The sequence below is a fragment of the Ammospiza nelsoni genome, chromosome 14 (assembly GCF_027579445.1).
Source record: "Ammospiza nelsoni isolate bAmmNel1 chromosome 14, bAmmNel1.pri, whole genome shotgun sequence".
NCBI lineage: Eukaryota > Metazoa > Chordata > Aves > Passeriformes > Passerellidae > Ammospiza > Ammospiza nelsoni.
This window is the reverse complement of record NC_080646.1, coordinates 2,219,838-2,243,276: the sequence shown is the minus strand read 5'-3', so window position 1 is coordinate 2,243,276 and position 23,439 is coordinate 2,219,838. Positions and strand designations below refer to the sequence as shown.

Sequence of the window (23,439 nt, the reverse complement as noted above, 5' to 3'; positions counted from 1 at the left end):
TGGTTGATTGTTGGACTTGGTGGTCTCTGAGGCCTTTTCCAACCTTAAAGATTCTGTGATTCTCACAAGCTGAACATCAGGCTGTTTGTTTCAAGCCTTTGAGTGTTGGCATTTGCTTTAATGTACTTGGCTTTATGGACTGACAGAGCTGGACACTCTGGCTGCCCACCATCCACTCACGTACTTTGCAACAAACCTTAACTGAAAAAAAAAATACCTGCTTTAATGAGATTTCTATCCCCAGGTTTGACAAGTGAGACCTTCAGAGCTCTCTGAGTGACAACTGCCAAATACACTTAACTTCTTAATTACATAAGAGGAAAATGCACTTGAACTATAGCACTGGCTCTAAGATTTTATTAATTATAAATGCACACCTTGTTATTAACATTTTGAACTTGATTTGGGAGAATGACCTCTGAAATGAAATGCATTCAGGTACTGTTAAAGATATGTAAATTCCACCTGCCTCTCACCACCTGCCTGAGTGGATAATGCTGCAGTGTATGCATCCAGCTGTTAATGAGTTATACATTCTAATAAACTGATTTCAAATTGTGTGTATTGAATCTTCACTCTTGCAATATGGTACTTTATATTTCTATCCTACTTAGTAAAATTAATCAACAGCTGTGCTCCTTATGTTGATTATTCTTTTTTTTTTCTATTAAGATTGGGAGGTTAATGAGGATAGTGCAATGCCTGGATGTGGTATCCATGCTAGGAAGGAGCAGCTAATTCAATCAAACATATAGCCCTGGAAATGTTAAAGCTATATTAGGAACTTGAGCTATAAATAACTTGGCATTTTCCATCTCTATGTTCCAAATCAGAATGACCCATATGGACATCACAAACTTTCAAAGGTGTTTCATTTTCAATATTTTCACTTAGAAGGGCCATCTTATAAAAATATACCCCCAAATCTATCCACTGTTTGTTTCTTATTGTTTCTTATTTCAGGGGTCAAACCTGGCTTTAACATAAACCATAGAAAATCTCTTTAGGGAATGTGGGGTCAGGGCCAGCTGTGGGAAGTGCCCTGCTCTGTGTGGAGCAGCACATTCCTGCTCTCTGCTCTGCATCACCCCGGCCTGGGAGAGGCCACCTCAGTGCCACCAAGGACAGGGTGTCCCACACCTCACCCCTGCTCAGAAATTCCCTCTGAGCCTCCTCTTGTTTGAAATCCAGACCTGAGGGGAGCACGCTAACATGGCGAAGATAGAGGAGGGAAGCTACAACTCCTGGGACCCTAAAAGTCCCCTTGAAGTCAGAATGGATGGTAGCAGTGACCCAAGCAGCCCCACCTATGACTTTCCATGCCTGTAAACGCTTCACAAACACCCATTTTTGCTGGAACTGACAGGCCCTTCCCAGCACCCTGAGAGCTTTGGGCATCCAGTTCTCATTATGGAATTCTCCCCCATGGATTGAGGGTGAGGTCCAAGGAACCAAACTCCATTAATAACTCAGGCTGCCAGCTCACATCCATCAGCATCAAATATTAATAGACTCCGAGGGCCACAGCATCCATCTTTCTAGATGGCAGTCAATAATCTGTCTTGTTTCTGTTCAAGGAGAGGGGAAGATTTTTCTCCACCAAAATTATTATTGTTCAATATTAGTAGAGCTTAAAGACACAATGCTGCCTTAGGTGTTGGCTGTGTTAACAAGCTCTGGCTGCTTCAGAAACTGTTTTCCCTGGATTAATGTTACAGTTCTTGTTTCTTTTAAAAATGCATTCCTGCTATAAGCAGTTATCAACTCCCTTAAAAATCGTTTTCTGGTGATCAATACACAAATTTGTATTTATTCCTGTGCATTTTGGATTAGGACTTCAAGTCTGTGAAATGCATTTTCAAAGGGGAAAAAAAAAGGGTATCCCAGACCATAAAGAGAGTTAATAACCCAGCAGTGGTCAACAACATCCAGCAAAGTTTGCACCCGCAACTGGTCTGTCACAAAGTTTGCTATTTAAGGATGTGAAATTAAGGATTTCAGAAGTAGCTACAATCTACAGGAATACAATTCCCTTGGAGGGCTGAAGTCTGGTTCCACTGAACTCAGTGGCAAAACAGAAAATCAATTTTCAAGGCTTCCGCAATGCAGAAGAGGAACAGGATGTTATTGAACCTGGCCTCAAGTTTGCATGACAAAGACCTGGGTGACAGCTTTGCTCTGGAGGCTTAATCTGCCGAGGTGCTGAAATTCCTCAACTCCCACAGGTTACTGGGGGCGACTGACAGCGCTGAAAGGCAAAATCCTGGAACCTTTGGTAATGTGCAGTGGGACTCCAGCTAATCAGAGATTCCTAACACCCCCTCTGATCCCTCCCTCGCCCCCTCCTCGCCAGGGTGGGCAGGTGAATCAGAGGAGCAGCCCCTGGCTCCAGCCCAGGGGTGGAAAGGAGGGCAGAGGCTCCTGTGTGTGCTGATCCGCAGATCAGGGAGGCCAAGGGCTGCTGCTGTTTGTACCTGGGGCCTGTGTGTCCAGATAAGCTGATCAGTATGGATTTAGCACCTACAAATGTATATTTCTGTGTACACACAGCACGTGGGACACCGGTGTGCTGGGACATGGTGGCTGTGCACTGATGCACATCACAGACACACTCCTCTATATTTACTTATTTAATTGTGACATTTACAATTAACCCAAAGTGGTTCTCCACAAACATTCCCTCAAGGTAAACATATGGTATCCAGCAACACAAACTGTCAGAACAAACTAATCTCCTTAATGGTGTTCAGTGGAAATTACTGTGCTCTTCATCAGCGGATCAGCAGCAGGGGGAAACTTTGTACTTGCACCGGGCTTGTCCTCCACCCTGGACTCAAACAATTTATTCATGACCTTACTACACAGCATATTTAGTTTTCCAGACATAATGATGTCCTCTGGCAGAATTCCTCTCCCCTCTGGGTGTTACTAATTACTCCCTGCAGAGGCTATTATTGGTGCTAATGAAAAAATGCAGTGAAACCTTGGGGAAGGCTCCTGTGCCAAGTGCTCCGTGTGCAGGTGATTGCTGTGACTGAGCACTGACAGAAGTTCCCTTGCCCACCTTGTAACACGATGTGATGGAGCTGTGCTGGGGTTTGATACACATTTAAAAGGACAAAATGAAACCACCAGTGATCTTATTCAATCTCCTTCTCCCTGTGCCCTTTTCATGGGAAAGACAGGGGAAGGCAGAAAGGATGGGAAAGAGTTTTCCTACCCTTAAAAAAGTGACTCTACAGCTCATGACTCATCCAAAGACAGAACCATTGGCAGCCTGAATGCCAGAGTCTTTCACGAAATCATCAACCCCTCCAGGAGCCATCTGCAAAGCTTTCCCCAGCCTGCACCCCGGTGACACTGCAGTTCTCTCAGCAAAACACAGAGATGCCAAGCACGGATCCCTTTGGGAATGAGCAGAACCTCCCCTTTGCTTCCGATAACCTTACAGGGATTTACAAACCTTTACAAATGGATGTCAGCATTTTATTTCACCTCTGAATTTGTGCTAATATGCTAATTCATACAGTAAATTTCACAGTAAATGCCAAGTCCAGAATTACTCATCCTGATACTAATTCTTAAATTTGATGATGGATCAGAAGTATTCAGCAGAATACAAACAAAATGGAAACTTCATTTTTTATAAATAGAGAGTAAGCAAAATATTATAAATAATGTCAATTTTAAGTACCTACAGTACTTTATTAGATACAATTTAATTTTACTTTACTGATCATAGTCTTTGCTAGCAAAGCTCTGAGCTCTGAGTGAGAGGGGAGTAAAAGTTACCGCAAAATAACTATAGTTGTTATTTTCCAAACTGTACAAAATCTGGTTAAATTTCACAGATTCCTTTTTTATAATCCGAAATATATTTGCTGTGGCCTGTTACAGGCATTACTCACATTACTCCCTCATCAAGGCCACAGAAGATCCAGGACCATTTGCTCTCATTTCTGGCCTCTCAGTCCCCAGAACCTTTCACTCCCTGCCTGGGTTCCTCTGTTTCCCACTGCACAGCCTCAGAATTGACCTGAATGCATTAACAGTACATTTGGGTTACTTTTATTTAAAAAAACCCCAAACCCCCCCCCCCCCCCAAAAAAAAAAAACAAGGAGTACTCACCCTATGGTCCCTGGGCTAGAATGGGTTTCAGAGCAATAATTATCCATCCATCCATCCATCCATCCATCCATCCATCCATCCATCCATCCATCCATCCATCCATCCACCCATCCTACCTCCCAGAAGGGACCTTTCCCAACCCATTGCCCAGGCACCTTGGGAATCATTTTTCACAGCTTGGGAGCACCTTTGGATAGGATTTGGCTGCCTGGGAAATAATTTGAACCTATCAGGATGGGAGAACTTGTGCAGTCCCCCAGTGTGGGCACGGTGCATGTGGAAAACTGGAATTACCTGGACAGGGCTCATGGTTTCCAGCCCAGCAAATCCCAGCTGTGAGGGATTTTTTGTGGAGGATGCAAGGATTTGTACATCTCAGGAGCCAGGCATTGCCTGATGATTCAGGGTCCTCTCTCACTGGGACTCCACTGGAAATTCATCTTTTCCAGAGGAGGGTGCACAGAATCTCACCACTCTCCTGCCCTCCAGCAGCTTGGCTCCAATGTGCTCCACACAGCCAAAAGGAACAATGCCCTGGCACAATAAAACTGATGAATAAAAGCAGCAAATCCTGGCTTTGGGAGGGTTTTTTCCCCTTCATGAAATCCAGTGAAAACAAACACAAATAAAACCTTCAGTAAAAAAATTGGATTTTGCATACTAAAAGCCAGCAAACCTGAGTTGGATTTCTGTCAGCAAGCATTATAATCCCCCTCACCACCAGGGAACAGTTTTCTAGTTTGCACTAAAACTATGCCCAATACCAGTCAATTATCTGCAATTAAAAAAATCCATTCCTACATTACCAGTTACCTAAACATGGTTATTAAAAAAGGGAAAAAGAATTCAATAAAGAAAGCAGGCAAGAAATCCCCCTCCCTCCCTCCCTCCCTCCCTCCCTCCCTCCCTCTTCCTGTAAATCAGGGCAGCACTTGCTGGCAAAAAAAAATCTAGACTGACTTTACAACACTTGAATATCTGCCTGGTTTAGTATTTAGGCTTAACTGCAGAGCCCTTTAGTGTCAGCAAGGCAATGAATACAGCATCATATAATTAAATGTATTCAGAAGGAAAGTAGTGTGGAGAGTACAAAAGATGATCATCAACCTCTGAACAAGAATATTTTTTTATGCAGTCAGCACTTTTCACCTAATAGAATATCACAAAACACATTTATCCAGGAGGGACCTCTCCAAACTCAGGGAATTGGATTTAGACTGGGTAAACCAGGTAGATTATCAAGGCAGGTAAATCATGTCTGTACCAGAGGGATTTCTCATGTCCAATGTGGGGCCAGCTGGGAAACCAAGTTCTCTCTAGTTAAAGCAATTTAAACCTGGAATTTAAACCTGGAATAAGGCCACTGCAGATTTATACAGGTTAGGCAGGGAGCAAACTCTCAGAATATTTTAAACTTAACTCTGGGGAAGCTGTAAAGAGTCAAACATCTGTGGGGATCATTGCTTTCAGTATAAGCAGCTTTGATCAGCTGCTGTTTTAAAATGCTCCAAAACACATGGCCAGATCACAATTCAATATCCTCAAAGGTAAAATGTCTCAGTCATCCTGTGCATTATTTCAAATTAGTGGGAATTATTTGCATCCCTGAGAAGTACATCTCTGGCACAGCTCCATGATGTGCCCAACAAGTTACTCGTGTTCAGACTGGGAATGGAAGGTGGCTAAATATCAAAATACCAAACCACAGTCCTGAATACACTGGTAAAGATCAAAACCCCCTGGTTTTTGGGCCTTTTTTAAAATGAAGGCATCAACATAGGGGTTACCACTGTGGCAAAGGAAAGATTTTGACACACTGTGTGCAGTTCCATCATTTCCTTCCCCAGATTTGGGCAGAGCAGATCAGTGGCTAACAGGAGCCTTTTGGAAATACAGATTAGCATTTCAGTGCCAGGCAGTGACCTTCAAGTGGGAACCCAGAGCTGCCTGTCAATTCTGCCCCAGCTATTTAATAGAAATACTTTTGCCTGGAAATTTGGGATGGTTTCTGGTCTATCCACACAGCCTGAGTGTCACAGTCCAAGATCCACCTTGTAAAACAGCTGTGGCCTCCTGACATTTTTGCAATAATAAATGTGGGTTCTGGCTGTCAAGTCTGAACAGTTCTGCAAAAAGAGCATCAGCTAAAACAGGAAATAAAAGGCATCATTTATACCTTCAGCCTCTATGATGTTTTCTGGCAAGAAGATCCACAGTTTAATTATAAATACAAAGTAGAAGAAACATCTTTATCTGCTTGCTTCAAACCTACTGCCTGGTTTTTAATTGGGAAACTTCTTATACTGTGATAAGTAGCAAAAATGCATTCCTTCTTCCCCTTCCCCCATGGAGTGAGAGACCTCTCACATCCCTACCCTCAGTGACCCCTTCTCTAAGCAAAATCATCCCACTGTTATTCCCATTTTATGGGAGCCATTTCACAACTTAATTACGCATTCTGTGGAAAGCACTCTCTTTGTTTTTAACCTGCTGTGCAATCATTTAATTGGTTGGCCCTTGTTCCTGGGTTATTAGAAATAGTAAATAACCATTCCTTGTTCATGTTCTGTGCACCATCCCCAGCTCCACAGATCTCTATCGTGTCCCTCCTCAGCCATCTGTTTGCAGAGCCCAGTTCCGCTCACGAGTGACTCTCTATAGAAACTGTTCCATATAAAAGATGATCTTTGTCACCATTTCCATTCTATCCTTTGTAAGCAGGAATCAGCCGAGCTGTGTGCAGTAATTTGAGACTTGGATATATTATGGATTTACACAATACCAAAAAAATGGCTTTTCCATCCTGTTTTATTCTCATCCTGATCATTCTAACTATTCTGTCAGGCGCTCTGGATTCGTTTGAGTTTTTCAGACTCATTGAGGGGTTGAGTTTTTCAGAAAACTACCCACAGTGATTCCCTGAATAGCAGGAATTAAATTAGAACTCATTTTTTGTGTATTTCTTAACATTATTTTCCTATCATCTATTACTCTACATTGTTAAATACTGAATTTCAACATACCCAGTCATTCAGGAACAGGAATCTTTCCCCAGATTTGCTACTGCTTGACAATCCCAATATTTTTGCATTATTTGCAAACTTTTAGACTTCTTCCACAGCTGTATTGTGCAATTAAGGACAATGTCCAAGCACAGCTTCAAACCAGCCCATCAGTGCACACCTGACCTTGTGTCCACACCCCAAAGGACTGAGTCCAGGAGGGGCTAAAAGTGCTGGAAACAGCAGGAATTCTCCACTGGCCCCTTGCTATGAGCACTGGAGCCATGGAAGTAGCAATGTGGATGGAAAACACAAAGGAACAGGGCTGATGCTGCAAACAGCTGTGGTGAACCTTGGTGCTGGGCTGCAGGATCCACAGCTGAGAGGATCAAAGCCAAAAAACACAAGGTGATCACACACAGGCAGATAAGAGAGATCCCCTTCAAACTCTTGCAGATTCCTAAATCAAAACCCTATGGCAAAAGAGTTTGAGATCTGGTAAAATTGCAGTTGCTCTTTGGCATAAGAAAACAAAATCAGGATTTTTCATTTCTACATGTCTGATTGTGAAAGACAAAGTCTGACAGTACAGTTGCACAGAAAATAAAATGCAAAACTAACCTGTGATTTAAATCCTGTCCTTAGGAGGTTTTAATGAAGTCAGTTTGCAATTTGAGCTACCAGGAGAGTCAGCTACCAACACTTTCATGCACAGAACCATAGATAGTGTGGATAAAGATATATACATTTGGAAGCCTAATAGATGAAAGGAGGCACTGCTATTGGCAAGCAGTTAGTTCATCCCTCTGCAAAATTCAGATCAAATAACTCAGTCTGAGCAGAATATTGAGCTCCACTGGCTCTGAATGAGGCTACAGGAAGAGAAATGTAATTTGACACAGCCACATTGCCAATTAAGGATAAAACACATGAAACATGTCAACTAGCAACAAAGGCAGAGGCTTTCAGGCTTTCTGTACCAAGTTGGTTCCTTTGGACCCACTTAGGAAAACTTTGGAGTTATTCGGGTAAATAAAACTGCTGCAGAGCCCAGTAAAAGTAAATACGAGAAGAAAGAGAAGACCTGGGACTTGCTCAGAGTTCTTATCAAATTATAAACTTTGTGTGTGAGTGAATACCTTCTCATTAGTGGAGGCAGACACTGAGGCAAACCCCTTCTTGTGTACCTGGGACAATCCCACTGAAGGCAGCAGTTGTGTTCAGGTAAACTTGGGCTGGCAAAGCAGAATTTGAGCTGTCACAGACAATTTCTGGAGCTTGTGCACTGACAAGAGAGTGAGCAGAGAAAAATGAAATGGAATAGCTCATAAAAGGCTCTGAAAAGTTCCACTGAATTCAAAGAAAGGGCTGCAGTTTGCACAGCTGAGAGGGAGCCACTGTGTCCTGTGCAATCAGTGACCTTGTTAAACACTGGTACAACAGTTCTGCTGCTCTAAAGCTCCCCCAAATGCCCTGAGGCACGAGCAGAGCCTTTGTTCCTGCCCCTGCAGCCGGGGGTGACAGGGGCTGCAGGCTCTGGGAGGGCACAGGGCACTGCAGGCTCTGGGAGGGCACAGAAGGGGCACTGCAGGCTCTGGAATGCTGCAGCTCCCACAGAAATCCCTAATTGGTTCAGAGGAGCTCAGGGGAGAACAGCAGCAGGCCTGACTGACAGCACTGATAGGAAAACCTCTATAAAACTGATATAAAACACTGATATCAAAATCAATAGGGGAGCAGCTTGGTCTGAAAGGCTGGAATACACAGGTGGCCTCCCCATAATGATCTTCCCTGTTGGCACTGGAATGGAGGTTATCTCCTCCTGCAATTTAGCAGAGCCAGGAGAATACATTTGTGAGTAGTTACTGAAATCCTGGCTTAGCTCACATCCAGCTCCCTTGCACTGAGGTTGGGTCCATTGCTCCCTGAATGACGTGTGGCAGTGTCACCTCACAGCTGGATTGAGTTTCCAGCCTCACCTACCATTTGGGAGAGGTGCAGGATGAGCTGGGTGGCTCATGAGGGCTGCTGTTCCAAAAGCTCTCAGTACCTGTGCTCTTTGTCCCCAGAAAGAGCCCTACAGGGACCTTGAGATGGATCACACAGCCACGTCACCAGGCTTGACCTGAAGCAATGGTTTGTGAAGGGAAAATGGTAAAAAGGCTCAATGTGCCAGAAATTTGCTGGTGGCTGCTGATGGAAATGGGGATTGTGATGTACACACTGATCCACAGGGAGCTGGACTGAGACCAAGTCATTCCATGCAGGGCAGTGCTCAGCCCAGGGAAGATCATTCTCAGTCTGTACTGATCACACCGAGTAGTTTTGGGATGAAAAATTTTATAATCTGTTATTAGCCCAAGTGGACTACAAAAAATCAAAGCACAGCCATTGCATACACAGATATGTTCTTTTGTGTGCACTAAGAAGTAGGTAAGAAAATTCAGACGCCATCAGTGAAAAGGGACATCAAGATGTGATTCAGAGACAGTTTTTATCTGCTCTGTGATGATGCAAAAATCTTGGTAAGTGCAAATGATCTGTGATCAGCTCTATGCATGCGGAAAATGTACCAAAACATTGTGTGTGAGATGTTTTGATTCCTGTTTGTGAACTCAGACCTTCCAACTTGTAGCCCAGATGACAGGAAAACTTCTGTCCAAAGGGAAAGTGTTGCTTCCTTCATTCAAAAAACATTTTCCCAGCTCACTCTTGGGCTGTATGGAACAGAGGGGCTTTGTTGCCTACTTGAGACCCACTTCTTGTTCCACATCCACTTGTGAAGTAATTTGTAAGCTTCAAAAAACAATCAGCTGAGCTTTCACACTTATCTCTATCTAGAAGATACCAAGAAAATGCAAATTAAAAGGAGGGTACATTCCTCAGAGACCAAAACCAGGAAAGAGGGATCTGGGATGCAGCCATATTAGTGTAAAGGACCTGGTTGTGTTGTTCTGGCTGACTGATTTTTATATTCACTTTTTAAATACCAGGTGAATGTAATTTTTGACTTCCATCATGGTTTCCCACAGCACAGCTACATCTTCAAATTTTTAAGGATACTTTAGTTGAATTTCCCATATCTCTGCCTTTCACATCACCTTCAGACCTAAAACTGACACTGATATCTGTTATCAAAGAGACTGCATTTCCTTCTTGCTGGCTTTGACAAAAAGAGCCTCTCAAACCTGCTCAGAACACTCTGAATGTGCCAGGTCCCTTTGGTGACTCCTCAGCTGCATCTCACTGCTCCCTGTATCCGAGCAGGGACTTCCCTTTTGAGCTGTTCCTGGGATCACCAGGACAGTTCTCCTGCTGGCTTGGTCCTTCCCCTGTCTGTCTCTTTACTTCAGGGGTGGCTGAGGAATTACTCAGGACTACAGTGGGATACTCCCAAACTTCTTAAAATCAACTCTGCTAGGAACTTTTGGATAACTGAGGTGAAACAAAGGAAAAAACCAATAACCATGAAAGAGTTCAAAGGCTGGGAGAATTGGAATCAGTTTCTTCTACATCTTGACTTAATATTCAACTTCTGTTCAGGCAAAACCCTTTTCTTTCTTAGGGAATGTGATCCATGGTACTTGGAACCTGGTTGTGCAGTCAGGGGATTGAGGCTGAGGTCCCTGAGCCCACCTGAGGGTTCTTGGACAGGTAAAGCATCAAAGGAGGCCTGACAGCATTACTGTGGCAGGGCAGGTGGAGGCTCTTGTAGCAAACAAGGCTCTTGTAGCTCCACAACTTCTAAGGCAACTTGTTTTACTTTTATTATCAATTAATAATTCATGCCCTGCCAGCTGCAGGCCTTGCTCAGACCCACCTGCACAGTGAGGGTGCCTCTCCTCGTCACCTCTGCCTCTGCTCCTCGCCCTTCTCTGTGGGTTTGAGACGCTGGGTCAGGGACACAAATGGGAAACCAGAGAGGAGAAAATTCATCTTCCCCCTGCACCCAGGTAATTCATGAAACCAGACCCTGCAAACCATTCCTGTTGCCTGTGATACTCCAGTTAATTGGACAACTGCTGTGCCAGGAAACCTCTCCCCCACCTACAGCAAGTAAAATTTATACTGGTGGCTGGTAACAAGAACATCTTGATAAAATGGTTGAATTTATTTTATACCTAGAAATGAAAAGACCTCTTAACAAAGGGGGGTAACTGATATGCTCGGTAAATCAAGGATAAAAGGACGCAGGCTCTATTGAAGATTTTTTCCCCTCGTCTTTTCTTTTTAAACCTTTTGATGAGGTGCCCTGTTGCTCTGCGATGAGCTTCCACTGAAGCACTTTTGGAATTATCTCAAAGAGAAATGGATCATTTAAATGAGTTAAAGCCCGCAAACCAGATCCTCTATCGCCAGCCTTATGTTCATTTTTTATATTAAGAATTTTGTGAAATTTATAAAATAATTTTACTACCCAACCACGGGCTTATAACACAAAGAAGTCTCATCCATTTTTTCCACTGCTTCCTTGTGGAGTGGTGAAGAATGATACATTTAGAATAAAGATGAAAGTTAGTATGTAGAATAGAGGAAATACTCTGATAAATTTGTACCCTGTGTTTAGAAAACACCTACAGGCAATGATGCTTCCAATTTCTCCAGACCTGCCTGGGACTTGGGTCCTTCAGGGAAAATTCAATTGAAGATAAGATAAGGTGCTCCTCTCTATTTACTCTGTTTTTTTCTTTTAGACAACAGAGAGAATTTTAAAGGTGTAGGACAGGAGAACAGGCTTCCACTTTTCTTAATATAAAGATTGTTTTTCCTGTATGTTTTTTTCCAGGGAACAAGAGCTATGGTATGTGCCAGAAGGAAGCCTGCTAGGGCTGGACTATTCAACAGACTGGACCTCTAAGTGTTTATGACCCCTAAAGGACCATAATCATGGTCCTTCTCATTCTATGGAACAGCAAATTGGTCATTTTACTCAGTGAGTAGGCACAGAGCAGGCTAAGACTGGTCTGAGTCCGTGTGTGGGTGTTTGTACTGACCAAGAGATTATCCACTGCAAAATTTGGTGTGCATTTGCTGTGCATTTGAATAGCTTTACAGCACTATAATTTATACTTATTTTTACTAAGTGCTCAAGCTACTGTTCATTGTGTGCTACAAGGGCTGACTTTTACTCAATGTGCAGGTAGGTTGTAAAGTTTTACTCTGATGTAAACCCTGGGAACAATTTGTACCCCTGTGGTAGGGAAAGCATTATGTTGAGAAATTCAGGCATGCCAGACAAAATTATGGACTTACAGACCCAAATGAAGCCTGTGTTTCAGTACTTAAGTGCCCAGTTTCCCACTAAGCCCAGCCAGAGGTCCATACACATAAGCACCTCTATAAGGATATATCTGAAAGGCATTAATTGTGCTTTTAAAATGCAATTTTGATACAATACAAACAGGAGATGCAGATAGCTATAGATACACAGCACTGGGATAAATCTTGGAAAGCTTTAGGGAATCCAAGAGCCATTCCAAAAGCTGAAAACTTTTCTAATAAGAGATCACTACTGCTGTAGTTTCCATACTTTGCAGCATGTGATTGGCTTGTGTGGGATCTACCAATATAGTGAAGAAAGAGAGAAATGTCAAAATAGATTCTTTCATTTTGGTGATGAACTGCTTGCTCTGCTTGCCAGCACGCAGGGTTCAATAAAAGCAGACAGGTCTTCAAAAAATAGCAGCATAAATAGATGAACTCTTTAAAGTAATATAAGTTCTGTCATCTGGATGTGAAATATAGACCTAAGTGCCCGCTGAAGTAAAAGCTGACCACACATTGCACAGAGAAGTGTTAAAAGTTTTCTCGGAGTGTCTTGGGCTGAGAAATGTTTTAACTACATCTCTCCTTGCCACAGCACACAGAATGGAAGCATTTGAAGTGAAACCCATTTTTCAAAAGAAGAAAACAAAGCATCCATAAAGAAACAAAGGCATAGCAAGGGATGAGGTCTCTAGATAGGCACAGCTTTCAGGGAAGCTGCAATTAGCTGTGCAATGGAGAAGGTGAGCTTACTTGTATCTAAACAGCATTTATAATGATTTCAGCAGCTAAAATGCTGATAGGTACGTGCAGGGGGTTGGCTTCAAGATTTCCTTGTGAGACACAAGGTCAGGATTCCTGTGGTCTCCTGTCATATTTAATTCATGTCCTCTGGCCTTCTCCACCACGTTTATTGAATTACAGGAATAAAATTCAATGGACCAAAAACAAAAGAAGAGGGAGAGGACGTGGCAAGTCCTGTTTTCTTTTATGAGAAAGAACACCTGAGTTCAGTGGACTTATAGGAGAACATGTTGGAGCAGAATTTGAAAGGAGGGGGAGGTACAAGTCAGTATAACCCCTCTCACCATCCCCATAATTGCATCCAGATAATTTATTATAAGCAGCAGCCATTTCCACATGGGAACAAGAATCCAATTTCCACCATTCGAGACTCTCCCCTGGTGCTTTTTAGGACTGATCTGTGAACTCCCTGTGTGTGTTTGCCAGGTCCCTTCTGGTCACAAACGAGATGGCAGCAGAACAGCTTTACAAAACCATTCTTCAGAAGAGCATTCTGGCAATTCACCACTTCAGTGCTAAGAGGAAACCCTCAAATATGTTAAAAGTCCCAGTTGGAGGGAAGTGCCCTCTTGGTGTGCTTGTAATGATGATTCCCTGCAATCATCTGAGTTAAACTGACACAGCCTTTATCCTCCTTTACAAGTGGGATGCAGGAAGCAAAATATTCCCAGCAGGCCTGTGGAGCAATGGGGAGTAGGTCTGTGATTTTGGGGAGGATTTCATTGTGTCTCTTCTACCATTATCCTGTTCTCATTGCCCTGTATGCTGCTTCCAAGAACTGCCAGGTTTGGGCTGTGCATCCCTCAGTCAAATCCATACCCAGCTCTGCACAGTGGTTCAGAAACTGCAGAGGTAAAACAGAGCCATCCCCCCAGGGGATCACAGCAGCACCTCACACAAGTACTCTGATACCCAATAACAGCTTTACAACACTGTCATTTGAGTTTGGAGCCAGACATATGCAATATGACTGTTGAGTCCGACCTAAACATCCACAGAAAAAATAAGACAGAAGATGTTTTGAAACTCTATCCTAAACTGCAAGCTCACCACTATTTAGCTTGTGCATTTTAATTTTTGGAAATGTCACAGCTAATAAATAATGTATTTTCTTTAAGCTACCATATACATTTTTATTTTACAACTTGAATCTTCTTAAATTTCCAACAATTAAGTGCTCTGCTCACGTACATGGCAGCCTATGGGATGGCTGCCTTTTCACTTAATACATTTAATAAAGGTGACCAGATGCTTTGTGTTTTTAATGGCTTGTTCTGCATCCCAACAAAATGTCCCTGTTTTGGCTGCGAGAGCAGATGATTCATCCTGAAACCCAGCCCAGCTGCCCTGACACAGGCAGGGTGAGTTAAAAACCCACCATCTGTGCTGGAGGAGTGGGCAGGAGGAGTGCTTTGTCAGGAAAACACTGTCCTTCCTTGGGCCTTGCATATTCCAGGCAGCCAGTAATCCCAAAGTCCTGTGGGGGTCCAACCCCTCTGCCTTTGCAGATAAATTCAGCAGTTATATCCCATCTCCCACCATTTTTCCTTCCTTCCTTCCTTCCCCCCTTCCTGCTCTGCCCCAGGGTCATGTGTAGATCAAACATTGCTGTAAAATGGAAGATGCTGCTCCTGGTTTTATTCTTTCCAATTATGTGGCAAAATTCCTGCCCGTGTGGCTGCCTCAGCCAAGGCTCATACTCAAAAAAGCAAGAGGGATTCATTTGTGGTTTTTGTGAATAATTAGCTGTGCCCAGCTCAGCGTTAGCAGCGCTGCACTGCCAGCTCTGCCAGAGGACACATCCTGAGCTCGGAGCCGGCGCTCGCCCAACTCAAGGGCAAAGCCCGACCCCCAGGCAAAGCTCCCCGGCTGCCTCAGCAAGAGCCAGGCAGGAAAACCTGAGGGGAAACCTGGCTTGGAGTGTGTCACTGGGATAAGGCACTCCCAGCCTGCTTCTGGCCCCACAACCTTTCCAGCTCCCTCCTCCCTGCCCAGAGCATCCTGGCAGGATAATGCCCTGGGGTGGCAGGGGAAGGTTCCCAGCAACTTTTCTGCACAGCCTGTGTTCTGCTGCACTTGAAAGAACCATTGCAGCTCATCTGGCATGCACACGAATGACAAATATGCTTCAGAGGCAATAAATTAGCAATTTCAAGGCTTTACTTCCCCTCATGGACTAATTGCCAGAGATTATAGTATATTATGTGAGAGCAATGATACTAATGCCTAAATATGCTTCAGTGATTATAGAGCTATCCTCAATAACCAAGCTGTTTAAATGTCAATGCAAGAAAGCTCTTTATTATGAGATTAAATATTATTTTGAAGCAATGCAATAGGAACTTCCCAGGCTTTCTGCTTCCACTAATGCTGCCTTGGGGCAATGTATATTGGACAAGGTATGCTTTTTTAAATGTGTACAGTAAAGGGTCCCTAAATGCTTTTGTGCTGCAAATTTGGATAGCATTCCTAATAAGAAGGAGGATCTTGGCATCTTTTTATTTTGTAGCTGTTACTAACATGCTGCTGCCTTTATCCTTCCTCCACTTGCATATCAACTACTGTACAGAGAAGATAAATTCTTGTTTTCTGTTTGTGGAGTTGGGAATCAAACCTCAAAGATCTTTTCTTTCCCCCCACCCCATCTCTAAGTACCGTTATCTTGCACAGATGCTTCTGAATCCAGCCCCTCACACCTAAATAAATCTGTTAACACCTGGCATTGAGACAACCCTGGAAATCAGTGGAAGCTCCAACCTTCAGGTTCAGCTGCTGACACGAGGCAGAGAAAAAAGTGTCTTTGAGCCATACTGCAATTGCACAGCTCTGCAGATGCCAGCTGGGGATCACAAGCTCAGGTGTGGAATTAGAAGGAAGAGAGGCAAAAAAAGTCTTTGGCATCCCACTAATCTCATACAGGACCTCCCCAAGATCTGTCCCAGCTGTGCAGCCTCTCTCTTGATTTCTAGTGAACTTAGTAATTATAATCCATAATTGTTATAATTGTACAGAAAACTAGTAAAATAGTATATAATAGTATAGAGAAAATAGTATATAACACTATAGTATATAGATAGTATAGATAGGCTTGTGGGGACAGATCATACAGAATGAAGGACAGAGAAAGCCAACTTTTTGTGAAGTTTGGTAGAATTCTCTCTTTAAAGTATTTTTTTTCCCTTTAGGGAGTATTGTTTCTTAAACACAGCCTGCATTTCTCCTCTGTGCTGTGCTCCTGAAGGGGAGGAGTTTCATATAGAGATAACCAGGGAACTTACTGGCAAGAATTCCATTCTGCCCAGCCTTAGCAGGACTGGATCCTGGATCCATGGGCCAATACTTTCTGCTGCAGCCTGGCAATGGTTAACTCTGAAGTTTTGATGTTTGCATCTTGGCTGGTTTCTTCAGCCATTTTACATCTCAACTATAAAATGCAATGCTTGTTTACCTCAGAATGTCTGAAGCTCTTTCTGGTGCTCGGTAAAAGACACCTGCCACACAGGCTCAGAAGAGACATAAATTGCTCTATCATTTGTAACATTTTAAAATATCTTCATCTATTAAAATCACAGTGTGACTGACAAGGAACACGCTGAATGGCCATGAGAATTCTTTCTCTGCTCTTCCAGGCAGACAATAATCTGACACCTTTTTTCTTATGTCTTAACTTAGAATATACTATGGGAAACTGTATCTTTATCTTTCTAATAGTAATAAAGTTAGAACAGAGGTGTTAACTAAACAACCAGCAGCCACAGATTTACACTCCTCAAAGGACAGCGATGTGGACTTAGCACAGGATGGGTGAAAATGACCCACGTTTGGCTGCTTTGATGCAAATATTATTTCAAATCAGATTAAACCCCTCTTTTATTTTTGCAGCCACTTTGTGAGAGCCCTCCCCACGCCCAGCCCCACTCACCATGAAGCCAGGGGCGCAGATGCAGCTGCCAGTGATGCTGTCACAGTCGGCCCCGTTGTGGCAGGGACAGGGCACCTGGCAGCCCTCGCCGTAGTAGCCCACGGGACACGTCTCGTTGCAGTAGAGCCCAGCCCAGCCAGCCTTGCAGCTGCACTCCCCAGACAGAGGATGGCAACTAATGAGGAGACAGATGTTAATGAGATGTGGGCAGGAAGGAAAACACAGCCCAGAACATTTCACGTGTCACACTAAGAGCAGGACAAGCCTGGGAACTCTTTAGGGTGGTGGATATGAGCAGCTGTATAATTTGGGATGTGAATAGAGGATCTGGTGCTAAATAGCCCAGCATTTCCAAACATCTGGGAACTGCCACGGCACTGGGTAGTTTACACCTTGAAGTTTATGCTCTTCCATTCTCAAATCAGTGTGACTTGGATTACTGACATCAACCACACCATTAATCCTTACAAGCTGTATACAGGTACATGCTGCACTATTTGGCTGTATTGCAGCCAGCTAAAGATGTTCAGGGATAGGAGAAGTTCCAGTGGGTGGAGGAAGGCAATAAAGAGAGCTGTGAAGATAAACCTGAGTTCAAGGGCACAGTATTTCTATTGTATTCTATTCTGTTCTGTTCTGTTCCGTTTCGTTCCGTCCCACTGTCATTTGTGTTTTAAAAGTGAGTGCCACCTCAGCAGAACCTTCCAGCAGGCACAGGAAGAAAGGAAAAATTTCCTTGGAAGAAGAGTTTTGCTGGGAATATTCAGCCATAGTGACCAGAACTGATCAGCACCTGAAGCCTTGGGGTTTTCTCAGGACAGGAGTTAACGGGAGCCCTGGGACTAAGTCACAGCTGTGCAGGGAAATGAGTCAAGTTCCTCTTTGCTGCATAATGAACAACATTAATCCTCTGGCTTTCATTTCTATCCACTCAATTCCACACTGTTGTGAGAGCACATGGAGAGAAAAGGAGAAAGGAAAACCGAGCCCCAAAGAGCGGACAATGCCCGGTCCTTCTGCATCCCCAGGTGGAACACGCACCCCTCTGCCCCTCCTGCCTGAAACTGTTTATCTTTACTGGGAATTTTTCCTCTAGGTACCTCCTTCCCACAGCAGGAGGCTGGGGCTGGGAGAGGAGGAGAGGGGCTGGAGATGGGTTAAGTCCTGGTTTGAAGGGATGGAGGTTCCTGGGGGATGTTGTCTGAGGCCAGCTGGGAGTGAGAGGCTTCACCTGAGAGCTCAGCCTGCTCTGTGGCCTCTGCCCCTCAGCACTGCACAGTAATGGCACTGTGCAGTCCTCAGTGAGAGAGAAGAAAAATAATATTGCCAGAAATCTTGTTTTCTTTACTCTCAGAACAAGAAGAATAGACTTCTGCAAGGTGGGATCTCTCTCTGGGCCTGTCTCTGGTTTTTTGCATCCTAGAAACAATTTTTGTTCCTTTACGATTATTTATTGTTACAGTTTAAGACTGTAGACATGGCTGAATGGGTTTCCTTACACCTATAAAATTAATATTGTATATGTTAATTTTCAAGGTAACCTCATAAAATGTAATTTCCAACTATGTTTCAGGCAATTTCTGTTAGGAGAGGTTGGTCATATAGTGTTGCAACTAAAAAGGATCAAATTTTCTAAGTGTCAAACGTTTCATCATAAAAAGTGTTTTACTGACTAATTAAAACAATTCATCAGCATAACAAACTACCATCCATGACAAAGCAGTCCCTGAAATATGGTTTTCACAAAGCACCTCTTAACATTCAGATGAATATAACAAAAGCTCATGTTTCCCCCTGTGTCTATTAATCATTACCTAATAGGAGCAGAAAACTCAACATTAAAGAAGGATTTTGAAATGAATTTTGTGTTGCTCTCTTTCCACTACTACTGCTACATGTATCATGTGCTTCCATGAGAACTGCATCTGGTGGGTAAATCAAATATTTTAAAGGTATTATATAACCAGGGCAGTTTCAATCAGACTATGACAATTCAGCAGAAAATACTACATTCACTCAGAATTTTCACTCCAAGGTTGGCTCCCTCATCAGCATGGGCAGCTTTTTTACATGGATAGAAATGATGCATTAAGGGCTAAAACTCATCCTGATGTGCACTAAAACAAGAATCAAAACCAAACAGGCTTTCCAGAAGAATCTGCTGGAGATGGGGAACTTGGACTCCAAAACAAAGGCCAGTAGAAGTCTGAGGGCAGATTCTGACCCACCAAAGCTTTGTCCACATTTCATGGCACTGTGAGCCAGAAAATCCAATGCAGATGTTTGGGTTCCTCTATCCACATAATCTTCCCATTGAAGGAAGGATAATTTTGTTATCAGCTTAAGCAGATCAGGGTTTTGTTTTTTCTCCTAACTCCAAAGCACTTGTTTGACAATGCACGTGCCTGATGCAGTGTTAACTTCACGAGGGCTGAGATTTAGATGCTTTCCCAAACTGCACAAGGCAGCTGTTCTCTTCCCAGTCCTGCCAGGAATCTTGGCCACCTAACTGACTCTTCTGCCTTCATTTTTCCCATTTCTAAAATGATGCCTTTCTCCCTTTGGAAACCCTTCCAAGATCTGCAGCTGATATCACTAAATAGTACAAAGTTTTTCTATTAATTATTTTTTCTCTCTGGTTTGTATGAACTATTCCCCTATAATTGAAGTGAGCAGAGTTACATACTAAATGTATTGCAGCTTATGATGTAGGAAGTGTGTGTGTGTGTGTGTGTGTGTGTGTGTGTGTTAGGAAGGTTTCTCTTCTGCTGGCATTTTGTACAATCACATTCTGGTCAAATTATGAACCTAGATATAGAACAGAGCCAGGAAATTCATCTATCACCTATCCAAACATCCATGTATCCAGACTGCCCAGTGAATTAAATGCTATTTGGACTGAAGCTGAAATGTTTGAGGCAGAATAAAACTTGAATAGGAAATACAGCTAGAAATTTTTATAAATATCTGTATCATTCCTCCTCTCCTGTTTTGAGGGCACCTTCCCAGGCCATGTGTCCATCTAACATTTTGCCAGCAGGGGTCACAGAGCTTTTGAGGCATTTCTCCAGCCCCCAAAAAACTGAAATTAATGAACAATTCCTCTGCAGAAAAACCACTGAAGGATGGGTGGGAGAATGGGAGGGTTCCAAAAGGATCCCAAAGGCAAACTCACCAACATCTGTTCTCCAACCCTTGCTGGGAGCAGTGAGGGAACCTCACACTCTTCAAAGAGTTTGGCAGTGTTATCCTTCATAGTTTGCATTGAATCTTAACACCTTTATTTCTTCAACTCTCCTGCATTGCAGGAAGAAGCAGAGTAGAAACAAGGAGAGAACACAGGCAGCCAAGTGTTCCTGTGGCTGCAGGCCAAGCAGAGGTGGAGCAGAGCTGTCCACACACACACCAGGGCTGACAAGGAAAGGGTTCCAGGGCTCCTGCTGCACTTTGAAAGCTACTGTGCAATCCCTGGCTTTTGAGCCACATTTATAGCAATAAAAGATTTATTTAAAAATTTTTATTAGCTGAACTGAAAAACATAAGGGCATTTTTGACCTTTAAATTTTTTAAGCATCTAATTTTGAGGAAATCTGAGGAAAGCAGGTAAATTTCTCACAGCAAATTGGAAGTGTTTTAGACAGTACAGTCTGTTCCAAATTCTGAATTTGTTCTCCACACATCTTTCAGCCAAAGCAACACCTTCCCAGCGAATGTTCTGATTTTCTGTTTATACAGCAGCACCAGTCCTCTCATTTTTGTTATCAGCAGCCTAATCCTTATTTTACAGCATTTTCTGTTTCATGGTGTCCACACTACATCCAGTCTCCCTTACTAAAATGCCTCTTGCTTTAAAGCAGTGGCCACAGTGAGGCTGCAGGGCTGCTCCTTCAGTCCAGCACATCTTCAGAGCCAGCCTTGTCCAGCACATTATTGAGTCAGATCAAGGCAGAACTCCATGGGAGCTCCATGGGGTTTGGTCCTGCCCATCTTGCTGCTGTTGAGGCAGTAACTGGAGCCTCTGGAGATCTGCCCATTCCATTGCCTTTGTCCCAGTGCCTTCCTTCCTTCCCACATCTCTGACCTATGAAAGACATTACCAAGGGCACAGGGCTCCCCAGGCTGGCTCCACACCAGTGCTCAGGAAGGGTGGGTGCCCAGGACTACTCCAGCTGTTCATTTCCCTGCCTGCCTGACAGAAGAACAAGCCAGGATTATTCCCTTCCTGCTACTGTAGGCTGTCTCAACATGGACTTTTTGCAGAGGGGAGTTTTTTACAGGTGTATCCTTCCCTGTGGAAGGACAGTCCAAGTCACCACCACATTCTAAATCACCTAATTGTGGGGTTGTTCAAAGTCCTGTACAAAGTGCCTTTCAGTGTGCTTTGATGCAGAAATTATTGGATGGTGTCCTTCAGTTATTACCATGCTGGAGGTTAGACTAGATGATCACTCTGATCTCTTCAGACATTAAAACAGATCTATGAAAATGGAAAAGCTGATTGTGTATTTCCTACTGCTCCCCCTCAGCTACTCCTCAAAGCCCTCAGAACTTCCCATTCCAGTCAAATCTCCAATAAGCAGATCAAATGAGACAAATCCAGGGACAGGAGTTTCCTTCACCTTCTACAGGTATTTAATAATTATCCTCCACACCTGGGGATCACAACAAATAGCCAAGAGCTTAAACTGCTCCTGGGGAAAATAGATGGCTGTGGGTAAATGAGTCACTTTGGAAAAGCCCAGTTTCAATACGAACACTCAGGGAAGAATGGGAAGAGGTGGGTGGGAAGAGAAGTGCACTGTATGGGACTGGTTAAACAATCAGCACAAAGATTTGTTCAGAATTTGGAGTGCCTTTAGAAAAGGTCATTTTCCACCAGCTCTGAGGCTCCTTGGCTCAGCAATTGACAGCACTCTGCAGAGCTGGTGGAAAAGTGGAGAGCTGAAATCCCATGGATGAATGAAAGAACATTTACTGACCTACAGCGTGCTGGTATCTCTTTGTTCCATAACAGCAGTGATAAGATGTAGGAAAAAGGGAGATTTTATCAACAGAGAGACCAGACTCATTTATTAAGGAGCCAGAGATTCCATCTCAGCAGAGGATGCTGCAAGGGACGCTGACGGAGCAGAGTTGGGAGGGAAGGAATAAAATGTTCCCATCAGACAGCAAGCAGGCACAGGCAGGGTGTGTAGGAATGACCAAGTGCCCAGAAAAGAGCTGGGAGAGGATTCAGTCCTCCCCCTTTCTGAGCTCTCTCAAACCTCTCTGAGACCTCTTCTTTTCTCACAGCTGGAAGGTGCAAGCCTGTTCTTTCAGGAAAGATCCTCTGGCAAACTCACAGAGCACCTCCCAGGTAGTTCTGAGTAACACAGGGTGAATTCTTTCACCCTCCAACCCACAGTCTTACCCCACCTACAAGACTCTTAATGAATTGAGCACATGGCTGAGACACTGCAGCCAAGCTCAGCCTTGCCTGTGGCCTGCAGTCCTTCCACTCTATTTCTGCCTTTATGGAAACAAACAGGTTTCTGCAGGCCCAGGAGGGGTGGAGACACAAGTGTCAGCTCTGACCATGAGCATATTCTCACCCTCGTGTACACCTGAAGAACAGTTTACACTGAGGAGCCATTCAGCTTGGATTTACCACAGTGCTGCAGTGATGTGACATGGAGGAATTTATCCCTCAGCTCCCTCTGCAATAATTCCTGAGGCATCCCCCATTCTCAGTACAACACAGCACTAACCTTTTGTGTATAATGTGCAGTTCTTGCCTCAGGGATGGTATTTTTGCAGTGATTTCATGATACACAACATAATCAGAAGCGATGGGAGACTCTTGCACAGAGCTCCCTGGGAGCCTCAAACCCTTTGGATCCTGGCTGTCAAACCCAATTGTGCTGGAGCTCTCTTGCTGCACAGGAGTTGTATCACCACAATTACAAGTTTTAAATAATCCATTGTGAGCTCTGACTTTCAGGTAAGCAAAGCCTCACCACTCACAGCTGAATTCACAAGGAAAATCACCTGTTTATTTCCAGGACTGAGACAAATAGGGTCTACCTTCAGACAGATTTGCCTGAAGTGTTTGTGTGTATCTGTGTGTGCACACAAAGGAGGTGCCATTTCTTTCATACATAAATTGAGTGTGTTTTTATTTTAACAGCAGCAAGGTGGGTTTGTCAGCATCAGCAGGACAGTCAGGTCCCCACCTGTCTGGTTCCAAACTGAAGAATGTCTATCAAGGGCATTTCTGCCTGGGCATTAATTATCTCCACCTCCCCCTGAAGCCTACACAACCCTAAAGTGGCTCTGCC

At 43.6% G+C, this 23,439-nt stretch overlaps 1 protein-coding gene across 2 annotated transcripts in view; it reads right to left on the bottom strand.

Annotated features, from left to right (window-relative positions):
* Window positions 1-23,439, bottom strand: part of MEGF11 (multiple EGF like domains 11) — a 189,871-nt gene that overhangs the window by 54,909 nt on the left and 111,523 nt on the right. For both annotated transcript variants that reach the window (XM_059481906.1, XM_059481905.1), the window contains exon 9: window positions 17,123-17,297. In XM_059481906.1, coding sequence (XP_059337889.1) covers window positions 17,123-17,297 — 175 coding nt within the window. The remainder of the gene's footprint in view (window positions 1-17,122; window positions 17,298-23,439) is intronic.